This window comes from Phaseolus vulgaris, chromosome 3 (assembly GCF_051622355.1).
Source record: "Phaseolus vulgaris cultivar YP4 chromosome 3, ASM5162235v1, whole genome shotgun sequence".
Lineage (NCBI taxonomy): Eukaryota > Viridiplantae > Streptophyta > Magnoliopsida > Fabales > Fabaceae > Phaseolus > Phaseolus vulgaris.
Window position 1 is genome coordinate 8,196,008 of NC_143500.1, and position 21,463 is coordinate 8,217,470.

At 30.8% G+C, this 21,463-nt stretch overlaps 2 protein-coding genes and 1 non-coding gene across 4 annotated transcripts; 1 reads left to right on the forward strand and 2 right to left on the reverse strand.

Moving 5' to 3' along the window:
- Nucleotides 1-9,116: 9,116 nt before the first annotated feature.
- Nucleotides 9,117-11,156, reverse strand: LOC137806450 (uncharacterized). Of its 2 annotated transcripts, none has more exons than XM_068606585.2 (2): nt 11,003-11,156; nt 9,117-10,905 (listed from the first exon to the last, which is right to left on the reverse strand). In XM_068606585.2, exon 2 carries the CDS (start codon nt 10,750-10,752, stop codon nt 9,409-9,411), a length of 1,344 nt encoding a protein of 447 aa, XP_068462686.2. In that variant the 5' UTR covers nt 10,753-10,905; nt 11,003-11,156; the 3' UTR covers nt 9,117-9,408. The 2 variants fall into 2 exon arrangements, with proteins under 2 accessions (XP_068462686.2, XP_068462687.2); XM_068606586.2 differs by having other exon boundaries at nt 9,117-10,927; nt 11,003-11,125.
- A 79-nt stretch (nt 11,157-11,235) lies between these two features.
- On the forward strand, nt 11,236-11,317 carry TRNAS-AGA (transfer RNA serine (anticodon AGA)). The gene has a single exon. It is a non-coding gene; the product is annotated as a tRNA-Ser (tRNA).
- A 1,873-nt stretch (nt 11,318-13,190) lies between these two features.
- On the reverse strand, nt 13,191-19,064 carry LOC137806451 (putative magnesium transporter NIPA1). Its single transcript, XM_068606587.2, has 9 exons — nt 18,816-19,064; nt 18,484-18,704; nt 18,320-18,376; nt 16,914-17,004; nt 16,620-16,780; nt 16,390-16,517; nt 16,156-16,293; nt 15,530-15,622; nt 13,191-13,739 (listed from the first exon to the last, which is right to left on the reverse strand). Exons 2-9 carry the CDS (start codon nt 18,608-18,610, stop codon nt 13,572-13,574), a joined length of 963 nt encoding a protein of 320 aa, XP_068462688.1. The 5' UTR covers nt 18,611-18,704; nt 18,816-19,064; the 3' UTR covers nt 13,191-13,571.
- Between the last annotated feature and the right edge of the window lie 2,399 nt (nt 19,065-21,463).

Here is a 21,463-nt window from a genome sequence, read left to right on the forward strand (position 1 = left end):
GTCCAATCATCAGATGGAACGTGATAAACATGGATGTGTCCATGCATAATATTTAGATTCCTATAATGTTTTATGACACTACACTTATGTTTTCTAAATCTTATTTTGGCATTTCTAAATTATTAGAAACATTATTTTCAAATATGGATTAAATGATTTGAATAAACAATACATGACTATAAAGTCTTCGAAAAACATAAATTGAATTATTTCCATATCAAAGGTTTTTTGAAATACAAATAAAGAGATAATATCCAGGTTAAAATTAATTTCGCTTCAACGTTCTAAATCAATATTAACTTGGAAAGTGTTTGACCGTGAAATTAACTATGAAGTATTTGTGAATAAAAAGTTTATATAATATTATTTCAATAATACCCATGAGTTTAAATTGTAAATTATATTGTTCACCGATGCTCCCAAAAATATCAAAGGAAACTAATTAAAGATGCACATAAAGCTGGAAGAAGAAGTTTCCTTTCTCAGCATCTGATAGGGAAGAGATGAAGCTGACAAGCGAGATTTGCACTAATCAAGAATGAAGAAATATCAAAAAGGAAAAAGCTTAATGAACATACAAAGGAATGTAATACGTGATGTACTCTGAAGTAATTTCAAGAGAAGAAATGGCATTCTAGACGCACATATGAAGCTTCCTATTTCAACGTCAAACACGAAAGTGAATATGAGTAGTACTAATATAGAAATATCCAAGTGCAAAGTTGGTCAAAGCTCAACAGACAGAGTTCATACAAATAGAGAAAGTATTTGAAATTCAAATACATGCCAAAGACGTAGAAGATCTAATCAAAGCCAATATTTTCGTATTGAGCGTCTAGTATGAAGAAAACAGTTAGAACTAGAAAGAGAATATTCAAAGGCAAAAGTGATTAAGCCTCAACATTCACATCGAATATGAGTAAAGAGACATTTTGAAATGCTTCATGAGAAGTCGAGAAGTGCATACTGCATAAGAACCAAATTTTCCATATATAACGTCTAGCACAATGAAGAAGGAAGAGCAACATGACAAATTAAGCAAATATTGAAGTGATGAAGATTCAAGTGCCAATGTTAATATTTGTTGAAGATAAATAAAGTTTTTTAAGAGCCTTAAACACAAAGAACATTCAGAGTAGACGTTTATATATCAAACATCTAACAACTATATGAATAATTGAAGAAACCCTAAAGCTGCAACGTAAACATTTCAGAAGTCTATATAAAAACATCAAGGATAAAGAACACAACAATAAAGCAAATAGAAATAATATATAAAGTGTACAGAAAAGTTGTTGTTATTGTGCTTAGAATTTCATATTTGTTAATTAAGAGCAATTTGTGAGAATTTGGTTTTGAGCATAACCATTGTAAATCCTTCACCATTGTAAAGTATACCCAGTGAGCCTTACTTGTTCTTTTGGAACGACAGTTTTTCTCATTGTATTGAGTGGTCCTTAATCTCATGGGGGATTGGGACATTGTACCTGAAGAGGTTATACTTGTTACTTTGAGAGGTTAGAATACTTGGTGTACCTAGAGAGAGAGAGAGAGAGAATACTTGGTGAACCTGTAGAGGTTGAGAATATTGTGTGAATCTGAAGATGTTGAGAATACTTGTAACCTGTAGAGGTGTAGGATACTAGTGACGTGAAGAAGGGTAAGAATACTTTGTTAGTGAAAGGCTCTTGGGTAGGTTGTTTAAGGGGACTAAACATAGCCCTTATTGTGTGTGTGAATTAGTATAAAAGTTTGATGTGATTTTATCTCTCTATTCCTGTCTATTATTTGTTATATCATGTGTTTGTTTTTTAGGTTCGCGAGTACAATTCAGGCTCCATCCAACCCCTTCTCCCTTTCTGGAACCAAGTGTAGCTTCAGTTGGTATCAGAGCTAACTTTAGGGGTTAGTTATTCACAGGACTTGAGAAGTCAATCCTAGAAAAGGTCATAGAATTTGAAGGACGAGTAATTAATAGGCAACCCATAATTAACTCAAGAAGAATAAAAAAAATCAGTAAAAATTTAATTGTCATAAAACTGGAAAGATTGTTGAAAATGGAGAGTGATTGTTGATTAAGATGATTAAGCAAATTGAAGTATTGAAGATGTTTTGATGATGAAACTTGATGTTATTCCAAATCTTATATTATGTGTCAGAATTATATTCCTTAATTATGTGTGTTGCCAAAAGATACGAATTTAAATTCAAGAAAGCAAAACATACACAACTTTAAGTCATTTGTGAAAATATTTTAAGATGTTTTTACAAAGTGTTTCAATAATATTTTAACTAATTATATTTTGAAATAATCAATTATCATTATCGTCATGTTAATAATAGATTGTCTTTAGTATTAATCAATTATTAACAAGATAACATAATTTATTTTTAAACCATGCTTTCGTAGAATATCAATTATCTTCTCAAAAAATAACCATAATTTTGTAATTACTTTATCAAGTACCAGTGTATTTGGACATTCAGTGTTTTTATTTCAACTTGTTTTTGTTGCTACCTTGATTCCTTAAGGATCATTGCTTGCATTGATGATATTCCTGTGTTTTTTTTCATCGAAAGTTTTCCGGTGATTTGTTTCTTTTGATTTTTCATATGTAAGTTAAGAAGTAACTTTCATTTCATTTGTCATTAATTTTGATCAATACATTATTTCTATTTGAAATCATTTATGTGTTGAACAAATTACTTATCTTGGTGAATCTGAATTTGATTGATAGATTTTTTATAAACTGATAGTGATTGATTCCTACAACTATTTGAGGTGTATTTTGGGGAAAGGTTTAGCTAACTAATTGATTGAGGTGTTTATCTTTATTCTTCAATTGGTTTTCTTTTCTCTTTCTCTCTAAATTCTATTATTGATTATGTGATTTTGACAAAAGAATGGACCATCGAAATTTACTTTGTTTTCGTTCCTAACTTTTCGTTATAATAGGTGTTTATAGTTAAAATATTAAATGTTAAGTACATACCTTTAACATCATTATGCACAATGGGTCTGTTATCATTATTATTTAATTATATAAATTTTATTAATAAAGATTGGTGATTGGATATAAAATATATGAACAGGGTGATAAACATGTAAGATATTAGAGGGACAAAAGCTACTTTTGAACTAACTTTATTAATTGTTTTAAGATTTTTTAGGATTTGATTGTTTTTAGTGTGAACTTCACTATATATTTTTTATATGATTTCACGTATAATTGACGAATTTTGGTATGATGTTGAAATAAAATAATTTCAAAGACATGAATATGTCAAACATTTTATTAAAATAAAAAATCACATTATTAAAAAAAACAAGAGAAATACTAATTATTTAACATCGAAATATTAATTATTTAACATCAACCAGATCTTTCATATTTTCTAATAACAAATGTTTTAGTCAAATCTTTTTCAAATTTGCAAAACTTATTTCATTTTCATTTTCATTTTGTAGAATTTATGTAACCGAATATTTTTTACTTATATTATATATTTTTCTTAGAATATATAAAAATTTGAGATTGATAAGAATATTGAACGAACTTAAATGTGGAAAATCACATTAAAAAAAGAAAAATGGAACATATGTGAATGATGAGGATATGAAAATTGGGATGACTTTATATTACTTATAATGATTGTCATTATAATTTGAAAATATGAATGTGTTTGTTTCCTATAATATTAGTTGGTTAGTTGTGCAACTATTGTGGTTTGGATTTTGTAATGGTAAAGTGTGGTGGTTGTAAGTTTTCTACAATGAATTGATACTGAAGTGCACTTCATAGTTTCTATAATGATCATGCTATATTATTTTAGCACATATGCGTTGGTCTGACTTGTTTGTAGTTCTACAATATATGTTGTTCTCATTGATAGTTAGATAGCATATTGCTTTATTGTTGACCTTGCTTTTAAAAGAGACACAACAAAGTTAAGTGGTATGAATTATGCTTCCTCTACCGCAACTTCACCAAATATGATTATAAGGTAATAATATTGCTTGACTACATTGCTTCTAAATAAGATGTTCCAAAACATTTTGTTGTAATGGCAGCTAATTTGGTACATGCCTCCATCAATGAAGTATAACTTAGTATACTTAAATTTTTATTATTGTTGTCTTCATTCATTTTATAAACATTGAAAATGAATAATTTGAAACTATTTTTTATTTATTTCAACCATCGAAAGTTGGAAGTGATGCTCCTTCATCCAATCAAATAATAGGATTAAGTGGAAGAAGAAGATTGGTTAAACATGATAGTTGTAATAGTTTCTAACCAATAAGATGTTTTGTTTATTTTTCAAATGTTAAGTTAATGTTAAGTTATCATTTCATGTAATTCAGATTGGTGTATTGTTGAACACATGTTAACTTTGTTCTACTTTTAAATGTAATGAATAAGTGTTTAGTTATTATAAGTTTGTGAATGTTTAATTTGTTTATTGTGAAAACAAATTTAATTAAATGTTATTATAAGTTAATTTAGTTATTTAATTATGAAAATAAGTTTAATAAAATTATGAGGTTATAAACTTGTGGGTAAATTCTATTTGTTTAATATTCAAATTACGATATTTGAATTACGAAAATTGAAACTAATGTAATATATTTCATAATTTATTATAATAATGATAATTAAAAATGTAATATTATAATGTTAATAATGGTGTTTACATCAGGTATGTTTTTGAAATCGTTTCTCATTCAAATAAATGACGAAAATTTTAACTAACATTAATTACATGCATAAAACACATCTTTATATAAGGCATTGAGTTGCGGGTGTTGCGGCGGTTCGTATAAGACCATCATATTATACTTTGTGGTACCCAAATCTATGGCAGTACATGGAACCACCACATGAGTATATAGTGATGTTTATAAACGACAATATATACAAAAAATAATCGTCACCACATACACAATTCTTTGGACAACAGAAGACTTACAAAATTATTCAAAACTTTAACAAGTCTCAAAAAATAACTAGGAACTTAGCTCATCTTCTGAGGAAGAATAATTGGTGAAGATTTTAAGAGAATATTACTCATATTTTGGTGACCTCAAAGAACAAGAAAAATTCATTCATTTTGCAATTCAATTTCTTATTCAAATCAAGGTGAGTTTACAAGAGACACAAAGTTATATATAGATGTTTGAGACCTCTTACACTCTATAACTCAAGAGATGTGGACTAATTTTACAAAGAAAAATGTAGCTACACTTGAGAAGCAATTGGGCGCATACACCCATAAGAATTTGACTTATCCATCTAGGGTTTGACCACCCAATCAAGTCCAATTGAGACCCAATTGGAAGCCATTTAAGGTTCACTTATATTTCTACAAATTACAAAGAAAATACCTACTGATATACATGTATCTACAATTTTTACATAATTAGAGAGGAAAAGGGTAGATTTTAATGATCTAGACTCCAAAGAATGAGAATCTTCCTCTTCTTGACTTATTCTTTCTCAACCCTTTTAGTCATGATTCTTGTTAATGGCCCAATATGAATTCCTCGAGGTGGTCCTGTATAAAAAATAATTATCAACCGATAATTTACCTTTACCTTAAAATGTATAACTTTGAGATTCTAACAAACCCAAATTCCTACCATAGTTGTACTACTAAATGATTTAAAGCAGACACTAAATGGCAAAATGACTCGATGATATTTTTCGTGGGTACTAGGAGATAGACACTTAAGGACATGTTTGCCTAGTTCATGATAAATGAAAAAAAATTAAGAGAAAACATGGAGAGTGTTCTAGTAGGAAAAGAAATTATCATAATGACCTCATTCTTAGAGGGAATGGGTGTTTATTAGTCACCACAACATTGACAATTGTTAATAACCCCTAGGCAACACAAGCCTAGAAACCGCAATTTTGCCAAAGAACCTAATGTAGACCTTTTCCCTTTCTATGGTAAGGAAAACATAATAATATTTGGATTGGGAGATGAAGGTGAAGAAAATATTTGATTGCCACCAAATGGACAATGAGAGGAGAGTGAACCTAGCTACATTGAGCTTTCAAGGACCAACTATGTATTGGTGGACATCCTAAGTCTTCAGATGAAGAAAGGAGAAAAGGTAATATTTGGAGGAAACCAACATAAACATGTGATTGGTGATGGTTAGGTAACTCTAAAACCTTATATGTATATTAACAATATTTTATTAGTAGATGTTCTAAAGAACAACCTACTAAACATAAGTCAATTGTGTAACAATAAGAATAATATTGTTTTTTTATAAAGATCAAGTTTATCACAAAGATGGGACCAAAATTTGTATTGCTAATAGACGAGGTAATCTTTATAGAATTCATATGGATGAGTTATTAGTTGAAAGGGTCTTTTGTCTCATGTCAGAAAAGGAAGATCATCGGTTATGGCATAGGAAGTACGACCATGCTAGCTTGAGAATAATCTCAAAGCCACAAAAACACAATCTAGTAAGAGGTTTATCAATTATGTCATTTAAATAATAATCTTCTTTGTGAGACATGTGTTAAGGAAAAATAAGTCAAAAGCTTATCCAAGAGCAAACATGACATATCCACTCAAAAACCTTTTGAGCTAATACACTTATACCTTTTTGGACCTACCAAAACTGAATCTATTAAGGACAAAAAATATGGTTAGTCATTGTTGATGACTTTACAAAATGGACATGGGTTAAATTCTTAAGTCACAAGGTTGAGACTTTCAAAGTATTTTGTAAATTCATTAAACAAGTTCAAAATGAAAAGGGCTTATTTATTATAGTTGTTAGAAGTGATCGTGGTGGAGAATTTGAAAATGAAAGCTATTGAGTCTTTTGCAAAAAATTTGGTATTAACTATATTTTTTCTACTCCAAGGACACTATAGCAAAATGGTGTTGTTCAGAGGGAGAACAAATCTTTACATGAAATGGATCAAATGAAGTTAAATGCTAACTCCATTTGAAAGAACTTTTAAGTAGAGGAAATTAACATAACCTATTATTTACAAAATCGAATTTACATTAGACCCTTGGAAACTAAGACTCCTTATGAATTTTGGAAGAAGAAAAAAACAATATTTCTTATTTCCATCCTTTTGGAGTCCAATGTTTCATTTTGAACACAAAAGATAATTTGGGAAAATTTGATTCCATAAGTGATGAAGGAATCTTATTTGGATATTCTATAACATCTAAGGCACATAAAGTATACAACTCTAGAACTTCAATTGTTAAGGAAGTCATTCATGTGAGATTTAATGACCATAAGTCTAGTAAAAAATTATCAAAGCAAACAAACTCTTGTAGGAATTACAAGTATATCTAACTATATTAGATGGTCAATCTAAGGCACTAAACGATCCATAAAAGCCCTTAGACTATCAGAAAGAGACACTAGATTCTTAAAGCAGAGCAGTAGATGGTCTAGTTGAAGAGTCTGGAGAACCAACAGGAAGGCACACAACGCTGGTCAAGAACCACCCAGAAAATGTTATCATAGGAGATCCTAGAAGAGGCGTCTCAACAAGATCTAAAGTGAGAAATCAAGTAGTTGTGATTTGACAAATGGTACCTAATAATATAAATGAGGTCCTTGAAGATGAAAGTTAGGTGAATGCTATGAAAGAAAAATTATATTAGTTTCATAAGAACAAAGCATGGACGCTCCAAGGCAAGGCCATCTAAGAGCTAAATGGATGTTCAAAAGCAAGCTCTTCAATTGGGGTTTTAGCTTCCCTAATAAAGAGAGAGGGTTGCATCTTGACTTCAGAGTTAACCCTTTACTTGGACTTTGACTTTCTAAGTCAACCTTCATTAGACGCAGATTGACCCTCTTATGCATCTATCTTTTTACACATAAAATTTTAACCCTATATATTTTTCTACTCCTAATGTTTACATTTTTATAAGATTAAGAAGATGAGTAAGAAAAATTAAGAAGTTACACTCCACAAAAGAAGTCATGACCCCGGTCAAAGAACCAATGTGTTATGTGTTTGATGATGCTCCATCACTAATAATCTAAATTATATAAATTAAAATATCATAGGATGAGAAATTAAAAGAGTTTCTTGCATTACGCTTGTTGAGAACCATGGCCTTCAGATGGAGCTCTAGCAAACTACATTCTCGTTAGGACTTGGGAGTTAGTATATTTTTATCATTTTATTACCAGGATATAAGTCTACCTAAATAAGAAAATATGAACATATAACTTGTTCCTTTAATATAAAATCAACTTACCTCAACTTTCTAACAAGTTCAATCTCTCTTTTCTAACTTCTTGAAAAGTCGTTTATGTATATTTTTAAAAATAATGGAAACTTCTACCCAAAAAAAGTATAGGGAAGTTAGGATACTATGACAGAAGCCCAAAAGTTATCATTAGGCAACATTTGATGATTAAAAATTAATACAGCGATAAACATGGTTGCAAGTTAAAGTCAATGCCAATAGTTGAAGTTAGTAACTGTAAATTAAAACAAATGTTAAGTCTCGTGGTTAAACAACTAGCAAAGAACATGGAACTCCAGTAAAGGGGGCAGAAAGTTGTTAATAGTTATTGTTAGCTAATAATAGTCACCCCCAATCACTTCACTTAGGTGTGGGAATAAATTAAAAATATTCTATGAAATATACGAGTAGAGTTACGAATCAACTTCATTCGTAGCTCCTTACCATAATATTGCAAATCAAAACTAGAAAATCAACACAAGAAAATCCAAATAAGAAGGTAACTAATGATTACTAAGAGCAAGTTAACTTTGTAAAGAGTGTATGAGCAAGGACGAAAGAGAAGAACTAAATATAAATCTAAATACACCTCTCAATTTCTTAAATTTCATTGTACCAATCGCACTGCAACACATCTGAAACGTGCACAAGGGTTAAAACAAGGCCAGGATTGACTTATAGTTAGTATTTGGTTAGAATATAGGATATGAACTCAGTTAAAGTATAGCAGGAAACAGTAACATAGGAGGATGAATAAGTCTAGATATCATCTGCTGTTTCCTGAGCATTATAAAGAGCTGAATAGCATATTGAAAATCAAACAGAAAATTACTCCTTTAATGCATGAACATATTATAGGCTTAAAATTATAGAAAGTATGAATCGAAGCATTAAAACATGTATTGGACAAAAAATGTGACCTTTACACTCGGTTTCATAGTTCGATACAGACAAAAACAAGGAATGAAAAGCATTATTTATATCAATTAGTTACACTAAAATATGATAAACTACAAGGTATTCAATCATACTTAATTGAAGAAAGTAGAATGAAAAATGCATTCAACAGTTATGTGCACTTTTTCGACACTTCTTGTGACAGAAATGTTTCAGGACTCCCCGGCATAGAGAGATGCGCAAAATGGCAGAAGAGATACATCATCCATCAACAATGAATTGATCTTCTTGATTATCTCCCTCGACCCTAGTGTCATCATGAACAATTCCATTCACATGATGCAAATTTTGCATCATTTGTGAAAGATAATGGTTGCTGGCACTAGTATGATCAGATAGGCCAGCAGGTTGGGCAGGCCACTGAGAGAATAGACCAAGCAATTGGCTAGTAAGATTTTGTTGCTCATGAAGAAATCGAGTCTGCATCTGGCCCATTTCTGTTCGGTGCTGGCTTAGCATCTCGTCAACCCTCTTCTTCCATTCTAACCTCCTGCAATTCATTCTTTCCTCCCATTCCCTCTCATGAATCAATTCTTCGTCTCTTCTTTTCCTTTCTATCTCTTCATTTTCCTTCTCCATAGCTTCCCACTCCGCCATCCTCTGCCTCCTAAGTTTGTCCCTATCCTTGTCCCTCTCCTCCCTCTCCTTGTCCCTCTCCTCCAGTTTCTTCTCCCACTGCTTATCAAGCTCCACTAGCAAGTTCTCCCTCCTCTGCCTCTCACGCTCCCTCTCCACCTCACGCTGCTCAAACCGCGCCTCCATTTCCCTCAACTGCCCAAGTTGGTTACCAAGAATCCGCCACACTTTCTTTTCCATTCCCTTCACCCCCTTCCTCTTCTTCAAACTTGACCCATTCACCTCCCCATCCTCAAACACAAAACCATTTTCCGCCGCATCTTCCCTCTCCCGACCACTCCCATTGTAATTCACCTCCCCTTCCTCCGCCTCATACTCAAACCCCAACCCCATCACCTCATTGTCAACACCATCCATAGCAGCCCCAAAATCCCCATCCCCAGAATGACCCATTTGCCCAAACTCAACCAAGTCCATCCCCCCACCACCAGCAAGAAACCCATCTCCATGATCCCCATGGCGATCCCCGTGATCCCCATCCTCAATCGCCATCAACTCATTGCTACCATGACCACCAACAACAAGTGCAACATCCCCAAACACATCCTTGTACCTCAGAAAGTTAGACCAGTGAGTAAGCCCCTCCACCCAATCAAACTCACTCCCATCATCACATTCCCCCCCTCCGGACCCCGAAAACTCAGGCCTCTTGATCTTCTGCTTCACCAGCAGATACTGATGCCGCATGTTCTGCACCTTCGTCGAAACGTCCTTCCAACTCCATTGCCAAGGGTACGCCACGGGATCGCGCACGTGGTGCACCGAATTCACGTGACAAGCAATCGGCTTGAACTTCTTCTCGCGAGTCCGCATCTTCGCCAGAGAACCGTCCGCCACCATCTCCCCGTACTTGTCGATTAGGGTTTTCTCCTCCGCCTCGGTCCATTTCTTTCGTCTCGGAGGAATCATCGGGAACCAACAATCCCTACGCTAACGCTCGCGCTATCTTCTTCTTCTTCCCCCTCCTCCTCCGCGACCACCAAAACCTTTTCGGATACCGATTCAGATTGCATCGAGAACGCCAAGATCGTGCAAGTTGCTTTAATTGTTTTTTTTTTTCGCCTTTTCAATCCGCAATTTTAACCTAGCGATTGGTTAATCGAATGTCCTCTACAAAAATCTAAAAAGAAGAAAAAGGAGAAGGATGGAGCTTGCTTACCCTTGCCGGTTTCGGAATCGGAATTACAAGAGCGCCGTGACTTTCCCGGAGACTTAATTTTTCTCCACAAAATATCCAAATAATAATTCACTGGAAAATGAAGTGACCAGAAGCTATATTCCAAGCCTGCAACCAAAAATTTTCCGGCCAATTTTTTTTTCCAGAATATTAGACAATTTTTTATCAGTTACATTTACATCTTAATAATAAATTAGAAAGTATCTAACAAACTAGTGGACATGCCGGAGTGGTTATCGGGCATGACTAGAAATCATGTGGGCTCTGCCCGCGCAGGTTCGAATCCTGCTGTTCACGATTTTTTTTTGTTTTGTTTTATTTTTTTAATTTAAGGCAATGGCTTTTTGTACCCATATAACTTATTCCTACAGCTCCAAGAGTGGTGAAGCGAAAGACTTTGATGATTAACTATATAAAATAAAGTCAGTACCATCGAACCTTACCCACGCCTTCTCATCTTCTCCATAGTCGTGTTCTAGTGTCTTTGACGCTCCAATATGAAGTTACTCCAACATTAAGGTGAGATAGAAGCAATCCGAAAAATTCAGATATCAAATTCATGAACAATTTCAACCCTACAAATAAAAGTAATATCATTGCAAGCAAATTTTTTTTGCATATTCGTTAGCCATAAGTCATAAACTTATAGAAATATATATTACTTGCTCTATTTGTATCACCTTATTTGTGTGGAATGATTATTACATTATTTACATATTCAACATATAACAACAAATATGATTGTGATAAATATACAATTTGAAAATGTTAAACACATTCTTCAAATGTATGAACAACAGGTCACACCTCATGCATCTATTACCACTTATCACGTCTCATATATTAATATTTTGTATTTTACTTTAATATTCTTATAAAAAAAAATATATGAGTGAATGAAGCCCAATTGAAGCCTTAAGCTTAAAGAAAAATTCTAATTCTAACCATAATCTAATATAGGTTTAAATACAAACCCAAAATATATATTCTATTTGTCTCAATGTCCAAATTATTTAACGAATATAAGCTTAAATAAAATTTATTCTACTTTATACATTTTTGCAAACTAAAGTTTGGTCTAAAATGATAAAATTTGGCAAATTCTCCGTATGGGTTGAGAACTAAAATTTTGGCTCTGCTAAGATCAATTGAGTCTCAATTTTCTTGTATTCTCTTGGGCACACTTCTAGTGGTTGGTCATTTACTTAGGGTCTTCCATCAAAGATTGTATGGATAGTTACAAAGATACATTTGACATAAAGTCTAGAGAAATGTTAGGCAAACCTAGGAGAATAGAGGGTGGTGATATAATTACCCTGAATTGATATACAAAATTAGCTAGATATATTAAATCAAAAGCTTCACACTCTATTCTTGATTGTCCTCTTCACTATACTTTTAAACCAGGAAGGTGTGGTAGTGCAAACCGTATATTCGGGGAGCATATGACCTATTGAAACTATCTTTATTAGCATAAGTCCATTATGATTTAGAAGGTATAATGATAGTGTTTAAGAAGTCTGAGTACTTAAAAATATTATGTTATGAAACATAATTTTATATCGTATTTATCTCTTTTATTGCATGTTATTTATATGCATAAAAAAATGACAACTTTTCAAAAAAAGTTTTGCAAAAAACTTTTGACAATGCATCCATTAAGCCAACAGATGTGTTTGACGATATACCTTCAGACGTTGAATTTCGAAAATATTCACAAGTTTTAAATATAACCTTCCTTCTTGTATATATATTTTATTTGTTTTCATGTGCTCAAATTTTGTGAATTGACCACCAAACTAGAGTGGTTGATCCTCAGTTCGAGGGCACGATGTTAGAGTAAAGGAACTTTATACGAATCGAAAACTGTCAATTACTATCTTATGTCAGCTACGATTCAATTAGTTTATGATCTTGCTATAAACATACATAATTCTACCAATTGAGTTAACAAATTGTCTCATTTTTTTTTATTTTTTTTACTTTGTATTTCACTATTCAATCATATTACATTTGACGTAGTTAGAAAAAATATCTTAAAAAAATTGGCTTTATCCTTTTAATTGATCTTAAATATATATGTACACTCAGCCAAATGAATATTCAACTATTTTTCTTTTATTCATGAGTCAAGACAACATTGAGGTGTGAAGACCATAAGACTTTCAAATGGATTTCAAGGATCGTGATCTGATATGAAGACTCTTTAGAGTATTAGCTATGTACAATTTCAGACAAAAATCATCTGCTCATAGAAATTGCCAAAGGGAAAATCCCAAGAAAAAGATTACAGGAAACTAGATTGGGATAATTATTCTCTAATATTGTCTGAAATGCTTCGTTGTATTCTTTAACACTTTTTGCTTTCTGTTTTGACTTTCCTGACACTACAAGCTTGTTAAAACCAAGAAATACCGCTCATTTTCTGACCTTCTTGAAATTTCATACATAGCTTAAATTTCATATGATTTGAAATTTGTCTGCAGTTTCGAAACATATGTGAAAAACCATGCATGGTTTTCCAGGCTAGAGTTTAAAACCAACATGGCTATCAAGTCGCTGAGTTGTTATTCGCATGTTCTGGAGTTATAAAAACCGGAGGCTGTACTGGTTTATTTCCCATATCTTTGGTTTTGTGAAGAAGAAAGGTCCCAGATAAAATTGTGACAAAGCCACAAACCTCAGTGGCAATTTGTGATGCATCTTGTGTGTCCCATTCCTGTAGAAAATCAACAAAGCAGAAAAGCAGTTAATGATTTGCAATCCATTGGCAAATTACAAGAGCAATAATACTGCAGATGAAATGAGTCTACAAGACAATATAGCAATGCAGATAATTGACCAATGGTAGATGTTAATCATGCATTATAACCTTATCAAAATCTCGTTATCCATTATTCTATTCATGTTATTAGTCCTCTAGAATGTACTGTAATGATTTCTCTAATGATCTCATTGCTCACTAAAAATTTGTAATAACCATACTCAAGCATCTTTTAGGTAATCACTAACATATCCTTAAAAATGTTAAATCCATTTTACATTAGAAGAATTATTATTTGTCATCATATCTTTTTAATAGAACTTCAATTTTTCTTAGATTACACTGTATACTCTTGGTCTTTTGAATGCTATTAAAAATCCTACTCTAAACATGATTGTGAAGGAGATAAACCCTCATTCATCCACAATCCAGAAATGTTACCACTCTAGTTGAAATATACAAATAAAAACTATCAAGTTATAAGCAAATCATGCAAGGAAAAATGTCATTTTCCGTAAAATTAATTCTTACTCTGCCGGTAGTTTTGGTTTCTTCATAGTCTAACTAAAACTAGGTGAAACAAGAGTCTTATATCTGAAGTACCTAAATTGGATTTTGTCCTTATTGTGCTACATATTCTTTAGCCCTTTTCATATAAAATATAGTTATTCCAAAATTTGTGGATTTGGAAGCACAATGGCATCTTTTGATTATGTAGCTGATTCCGCCGAGTGAAAACACGTTTTTGTTGTTGATATTGTTCTAAATTAATATATGACATGGCCGCTACGTTTTGGAAATGGCTTAATGATCTGATGAATATTAATATTTGATTATTCTTCAATTGATTCTATCCTCTCTATTTTACAAAATTATTGGAGTGATCAAGCTAAAGTTGTCTTGGCTGCAACTGTTATACATACCATCTCTGAAATATGGTAAAACAGTAATCTAGTGCATTTTGAGAATGCTGGAAAATCTTATGGTAGAATTAAGAATCTCATTTATACTTACGTTAATATAGCCGATAAACATTGCAGGGGTTATATGAATAATTAGGGAATTTAGCATTATCAAAGCTTTTTCAGTTGATTGTCATCCCAAGAAGTCAATGCAATACAAGTTAATTAGGAACTTCCTGAGTGTGGATGGGTGAAATATAATAAAGATGGAACAGTGAAGGATGATTCCTTGAATGCAGCTTGTGGTGGGAATTTTTGTGATTATAGAATTGCTATGATGGGTTTTTTTCTATTTCTCTGGACAGACACAGATTTTGAACCAGAGCTTTTTCCCATTATGAATGAATGCTATTGAAACCTAAAGAAATGGTTAAAATTGTGGATTGAGAGTGATTGTACAAGTGCAGTCTAGGCATTCACTAGTCCTAATATTGTTCCTTGGAGACTTTTCAATAGATGGTTGAATTTTATGGCTCTTCTTATGAAAATGAGGTTTCAAGTATCTCATATATAGAGAGGATAATAGATGTGTTCACGTACTTTCGACATAGTATATTTTATTTTTCTTACTAATAATATCTAAGTATGTTGCTGTTTATTGATGTTATCTAAGGTGTCAAAAAAAAATCTAGTCTCAACCTAATTGGGGTTGCAGAAAATATACTGATGCTAGTGCATACTTGCTTAATAAAAAAATTAGCAGCATCACCAAGCACATTTTAAAGAAAAGTATAAAAAAACATAAAATATGTAACTATGGAACCATAGAAAAGAATTAGTTACCTTAAACATCATTATGCTGGCAAAAATGGTGAATGTTGTGAACATGACATAGTAAATTGGTGATACAACAGCGGTGTTGAAAGTGTCCAAAGCCTGAAATATTTCTCCAAAATTAATAGCTTTACAATAAATAAGCATGTTGTCTTGAACTAGTTACTCATTACACTTACTTCAAGGATTCTAGCGTTATTGATTTTAATTATTAAAGAAAGTGTACAATAATGCTGAATATGCCATGCTATTTCTAAAATATTATTCATCTTTGACTGAAGATGGAAGGAAATGAAATAGTTCAATGCCAATTAAGATAAATAAACCATAGAAAACTTTTTCCACTTAGCAAATGTTAGATTAAAAAAGCAGACATTTCCATTTAGCAAATGATACAGTCCTGTACAAAAGCATAGTTAGATATTTTTTAAGCATTAAAAATTAGAAACTAATCATCAAGTTCAAATGTTAAAGATCTTAGAAAAAAACGAAATAATATTTTCAACGCTCGCTCTCTAATCACCAATAGAAAGTTTTGAAAAACAAATTTAACTTCGGCATAATTATTTCAAGTTGTACTTCGGAATACATGTCACCAACAGTGCATGTACTAACAGATATAAGTCAAAGTTTACCTTGTTCAAGTAGTTAATCTGCAAAAGACAACATCCTATCACAACAATTGTAAAGAACCAGGTCTGAAAGTAAACGAATTGGTTGTTGCCTTCAAATGTAAGCTTCATAGCTATTGAAACTGCTTTCACACTCATAACCTGCGCAACAAGGAACAAAATTAAGTATACAGAGGGTAGGTATATTATGGTCAATCATCACACTACATATATGAGCATTGAAGACATAATGGATACCGTAATTGAGCCTGTGAGAGAGCATATTCCAACGTATATAATCAGATGGCTTTGCCCATATCGTGGAACATAATAGAAAATAAGGACGCAAACCACAATCACAACTATACAGCTGTAAACCAAAAATCCTGTTGATGAAGAAAAGAAGTCAATGTCAGCTCAATAAATCATACATGAATGCCTTGAATCCTTTCAATGTTGAAACCAAGCAATCAGGGATTAAAAGTTACCAGGCTCGGTAGCAAGTTCCCACACTTCCTTAACAGAGTGAATAACTCTTTCATGGGGAGCATGCAACACAATAGTTGTAGATCCCACCACACAGAGAGCACATCCAAGCACACCAAATATGTGCAATCTCTCTTTTAGGATAAAGTGAGCTAGTACTGCACTGCATCGTGATATTAGTTTGCAACTATTTCTTAAATGCAAGCAGCATCCAAATTAAAATTTGATGGATGAAGATGCCCATCCACAGTTGTTTCAAAGGAAGCAAATGCCATGAAGAATATCATGTCCCGTACCTGAAAATGATACTTAAAGCTCCCAAAGGAGTTACAAGTAGTGCAGGAGCAAAGGCATAGGCTGCAAAATTGGCTATTTCCCCAACAATCACTACGAAAATTTAAGCATACAAAAAGGGTTAGTGGATGAATTTTTCATAGATTAGTAAGTGAGAACAATTGCAGATACGTTTTTTCTAGTTATAGAGTACAAAGATGTGTGTGTATATATGTATGTATATGTATATGTATATATGCGTGTGTAAGATAGCGCAACACTGATCTTTGCCGAGGCATTTTTTATAATCATATAAAGTTGAAACTTCAATTCTTGAACATGTAACAATAGTAAACAGGGTTTGCTCATCATTACTTCAGGTTTGAATAGATTAGAAGCTTATTTTTTAACAAAAGAGGCAACTTATGAATATGGAAGCAAGCAGAAAAAACAAAAGGGGTGTATTAGATATCCCCCAACTGTATCATGTAAAAGTATGAAACCCAGTCAGTCCTTCGTTTGACTAAATTTTTCATTAGTTTATGATAAAAGCTGTCCCAATTTTGAACTTTCAAAGCTTCGTCAAATATAAAATCCCGGAAGTCAAGTACACCTACTTTGCTCGTTGGTTTTATTCTTAACTTGTAAAGTGCTACCATCATAAGAAAGAACAAATAACACTTAAAGTCAACATTTATCAGATTAAACCATAGATGAATCGAAGAAGGAAATAGTTGTCATCCTTCCACTGTTTGTATCTTTATAAGAAGAGGGAGGGAGGATTAATAATGACAGACCAACACTTAATGCAATTATTGGTGGAGTAAAAGAACCAAAATACCTCTACTCTTACATACTTTTTCCTCGAGATAGAAATCGCTTAGAAATCAATAATTTTTGGTAGTCCAAATATGTAGAAATTATTCTACATCCATGTACCCTTAACAGTAAAATGGTAATTTCCTGATAAACAGAAATAAAGACAATAAACGAGACACCATTCATTTAATTGGAAAACATTAAAAAGTTGAAGCATCTTATTCCTTTGCAGTCAAGCAAAAACCGGCCTTTACCTCAGAAAAAGAATTATTAAAAAAAGGTGACTAGGCATTACCACCAAACCTTAAAATCTTCTACAGAAGCTACAGGACTCAACTGCACAACTGATTAAGAAAAAAGCCCAAAATGAAGTATATCATATCAAGTAACACAATGAATACAATCACACATTTAAAAAGGAATTAGGTCAAGCATGCAACACAATTTATCACAGCAAGAAATCCTATATAGATCAAAACAGGAAGGGAGGCAGCTTATGCATTATACCTTATCAAAAGTGTGTTGCAGTTAAAAATGCTACAGGGTACATTATCCCAGTAAATGCAGAACTAAAATAATTAAAAAAAAATTAAAAAAAAAAATCACTTACTAGAGATCATTCCAAACCACCAACAAGGTTCATATAGATATGCATGCCCTCCCGAAGCTGGTCAGAGAAAAACAAAAATTAGTTTAAAATAACTATTGAAAAAATGATAATTGAACACTTGGCACGCCAAAAAGCAAAGAGAAAACATGAGAGGAATGATGAACCTGCTCTTTTCCCTGTTGCCCCAGCCTTCTTTAGCCCCATTTTTTTTATTATAAAGCTAGAGCCAATGAAAATGCTGGAAGAGACAGCCAGAACAAACCCGGTTATGTTGTCAGAAGATGCCCCCATTTGTCACAATCAGACAAATGATATCAAAAAATATCTTCTGATGAAACTAACAAAGGAATCGCAGGGCCAAGATGTCCAATTCGATCCCTTGACCCTGTAAGCCATTGAATATGCATACAAAAATTAGTAATTAAACAAGAAAATCAATTGACGGAATGAAGATAAAGATGCACATAGAAACACCATAGAAGGATAAGTTATGCACCTTGTTGACACCTCACATACAACTTTATGGCTTGAAAATCATGACTCAAAATCAAAGAAAAGGGTTGTGCTGAGCATGAAAATTGAAGCCTTAATCGTTGATGTCAAAGGTGAGGGAAGAAGAGATCATGGAATTCTGATGGAATAGAGACACAAGAAGCAACACAGCCCTATGTTGTCACGCATGCCTTGCTGAAACAATTACCCCAAATTAAGAGTTTCCGTAATTCACGTTTTCTAACACCTTTTTATATTATTAATAGTTTATATGTATAATAAATATAAAATATAATATCATACTTACTACTAAAACTTTATACAATTTTTTATTGGGCTATTATTTGTTAAAATGATTATTATGTCATAAATTACAAGAGGATTTTACGTCAAAATTATTTTAATAAATTAAAAACTTATCATTTTTATTTATTTCCTTAATAAAGTAATTGAGCAACTATTTATCTTTGAAATCATCAGTATAAGTATGAGTAAAAGTCACTTACTCTAACCATGCCTCAATCTTAACCTTTTATTTTATTCTAAATTTATTGTTGAAATTAAGTAATAATATACGTATTTTATTCTTTATTAAAAATTATTAACATTTTTTTACAGTTTATTTCTCCTTTCATTCATGTGTATTTAATAATTGTTTCATCATGAAAAAAAATTATGAAAAATCTTTTTTATGCTCAGATTGATTCATGCGATTTATTATTTATTAATGCGAAAACGCACGAATATTTTCGATTTTGGATTAACTGACTTGATAAGAAATACGAGCAAGTATATATATGTGAGGTTATATTGTTCATTAAACTTTTTGATTTGCGAAGAAAGATGAAGAAAAATCTACATTAAAAAAAAAGAACTTTTGAAAAAGATTTTACATTATTTTATAAAACACATACATTTTAATTATTTTAATTAGATATAGTTACATTATAATTATTTTGAAATTTAATTATATTAATATTATAATTAGATAATATTATTTAAAATAATTAAATTAAATATGAAAGTTTAATATAATATTATCAGTTTATTAAAACTACTATCGTATGCAATATTTATTTATATTTTAATTAATTTTTTAATGTTATAAAATTTAATTATTTAAAATGTTAATTATTTTAGACAATTACATAATAAATAATAAAACATATATTTATATAACCCTTTTACTTAATTGTTTTACAAGTATAATAATAATAATCTTTTACGAAAACTATGAATAAAAATATTATACTTATTAGTTATTTAAAATATTAATAAAAATAATAATACCTTATATTTTTAATTAAAATAGATGCAAAATTAAACATACTCATATTCAATTAGATTCAATAAAAATATATTTCTATTATAATTTTGATGCTATTACGAAATACTAAACAAAATATATATATATTTTGATTCAAATTAAATTTTAAATAAATATTTAAATATAGTTATGTTATTTAGAATACATGCTGAATAGAAATTAAAATTATGCATTTAAAAATTAATTGTATAAATATATGTTTATTATTTATTATATAATTATCTAAACAATATTATTAATATTTAAAAGAATTAAATTTATATTACCAAAAAAATAAAATTTAGATTATTAAAAAATTAATTTAAGTATAAAAAATTATTACAGAAGTTGATAATTTTAATCAACTCATAACTATATTTGATTATTACAAATAATATTCATTATAATTTCAAGGTTATAAATAGGTACATCCAAATATATTTAATTATAACATTATTATAATTAAATTTTAAAATAACTATAATGTAATTGTACCTAATAAGTTAAATATATTTGTAAAAACAAATCTTTCTTTGGAATGTCGGTTTCTGAGTAAAGAAATTTTTCATACTATTCTTTTTCATTTTAAAATAACAATTAAGTATATATTAATAAAGAAGAAAGAAAGATAAGTTAAAGAAGATATATTAGTTATCTTTTAAGAAAGAATCAAATTCACATATTGTCTAATTAATCTGAAAAATAATTTAAAATAAAATAAAAAATTTAGATGGAAATAAGTAATTTCATTTACTTTACTCTAAAAATAAGTAGATCCATACTTATAAAAGTATTTAATTTGATTAACTAAGTATATCCACTAAAAATAATTTCTCATATTACTAAAGAAGTAAAATAAATTTATGTATCTTAATAAAAAAATTAATAATAAAAATAACATTATCTCTCTAAAGTTATATTAATTTTAACAAAGGTTTGTTAAAAGAGGTTAGATTATCTTTGAATAAAATACGCTTTTCTAAATCTTTGATAAATGTATCGCACGAAAGTTTTTTTTTTTTATGAAAGTTTGAAAACTGTGATATTTTATAGAAGTTTAAAAAGCATAATATTTTACGAAAGTTTAAAAATGTATAGAAATTTTAAAATTTGTGATATTTTATGAACGTTTTGTGAAATCTATGATATTTTACCGTTCATAAAATTTTACAAAAGTTTTGAAATTCATGTAGTTTTGAAATTCGAAACCTATGTTAAATAGTGGTTTTTAATGACATTTAGCAAAATTTCGTATAACACGTTCCCAAGGTTTTCGCGGAAATTTTATCATTAAAAGAAAAATTGTAGTGAAAATACTTTATATTTAAAAGTTAAAAGTTAACAAA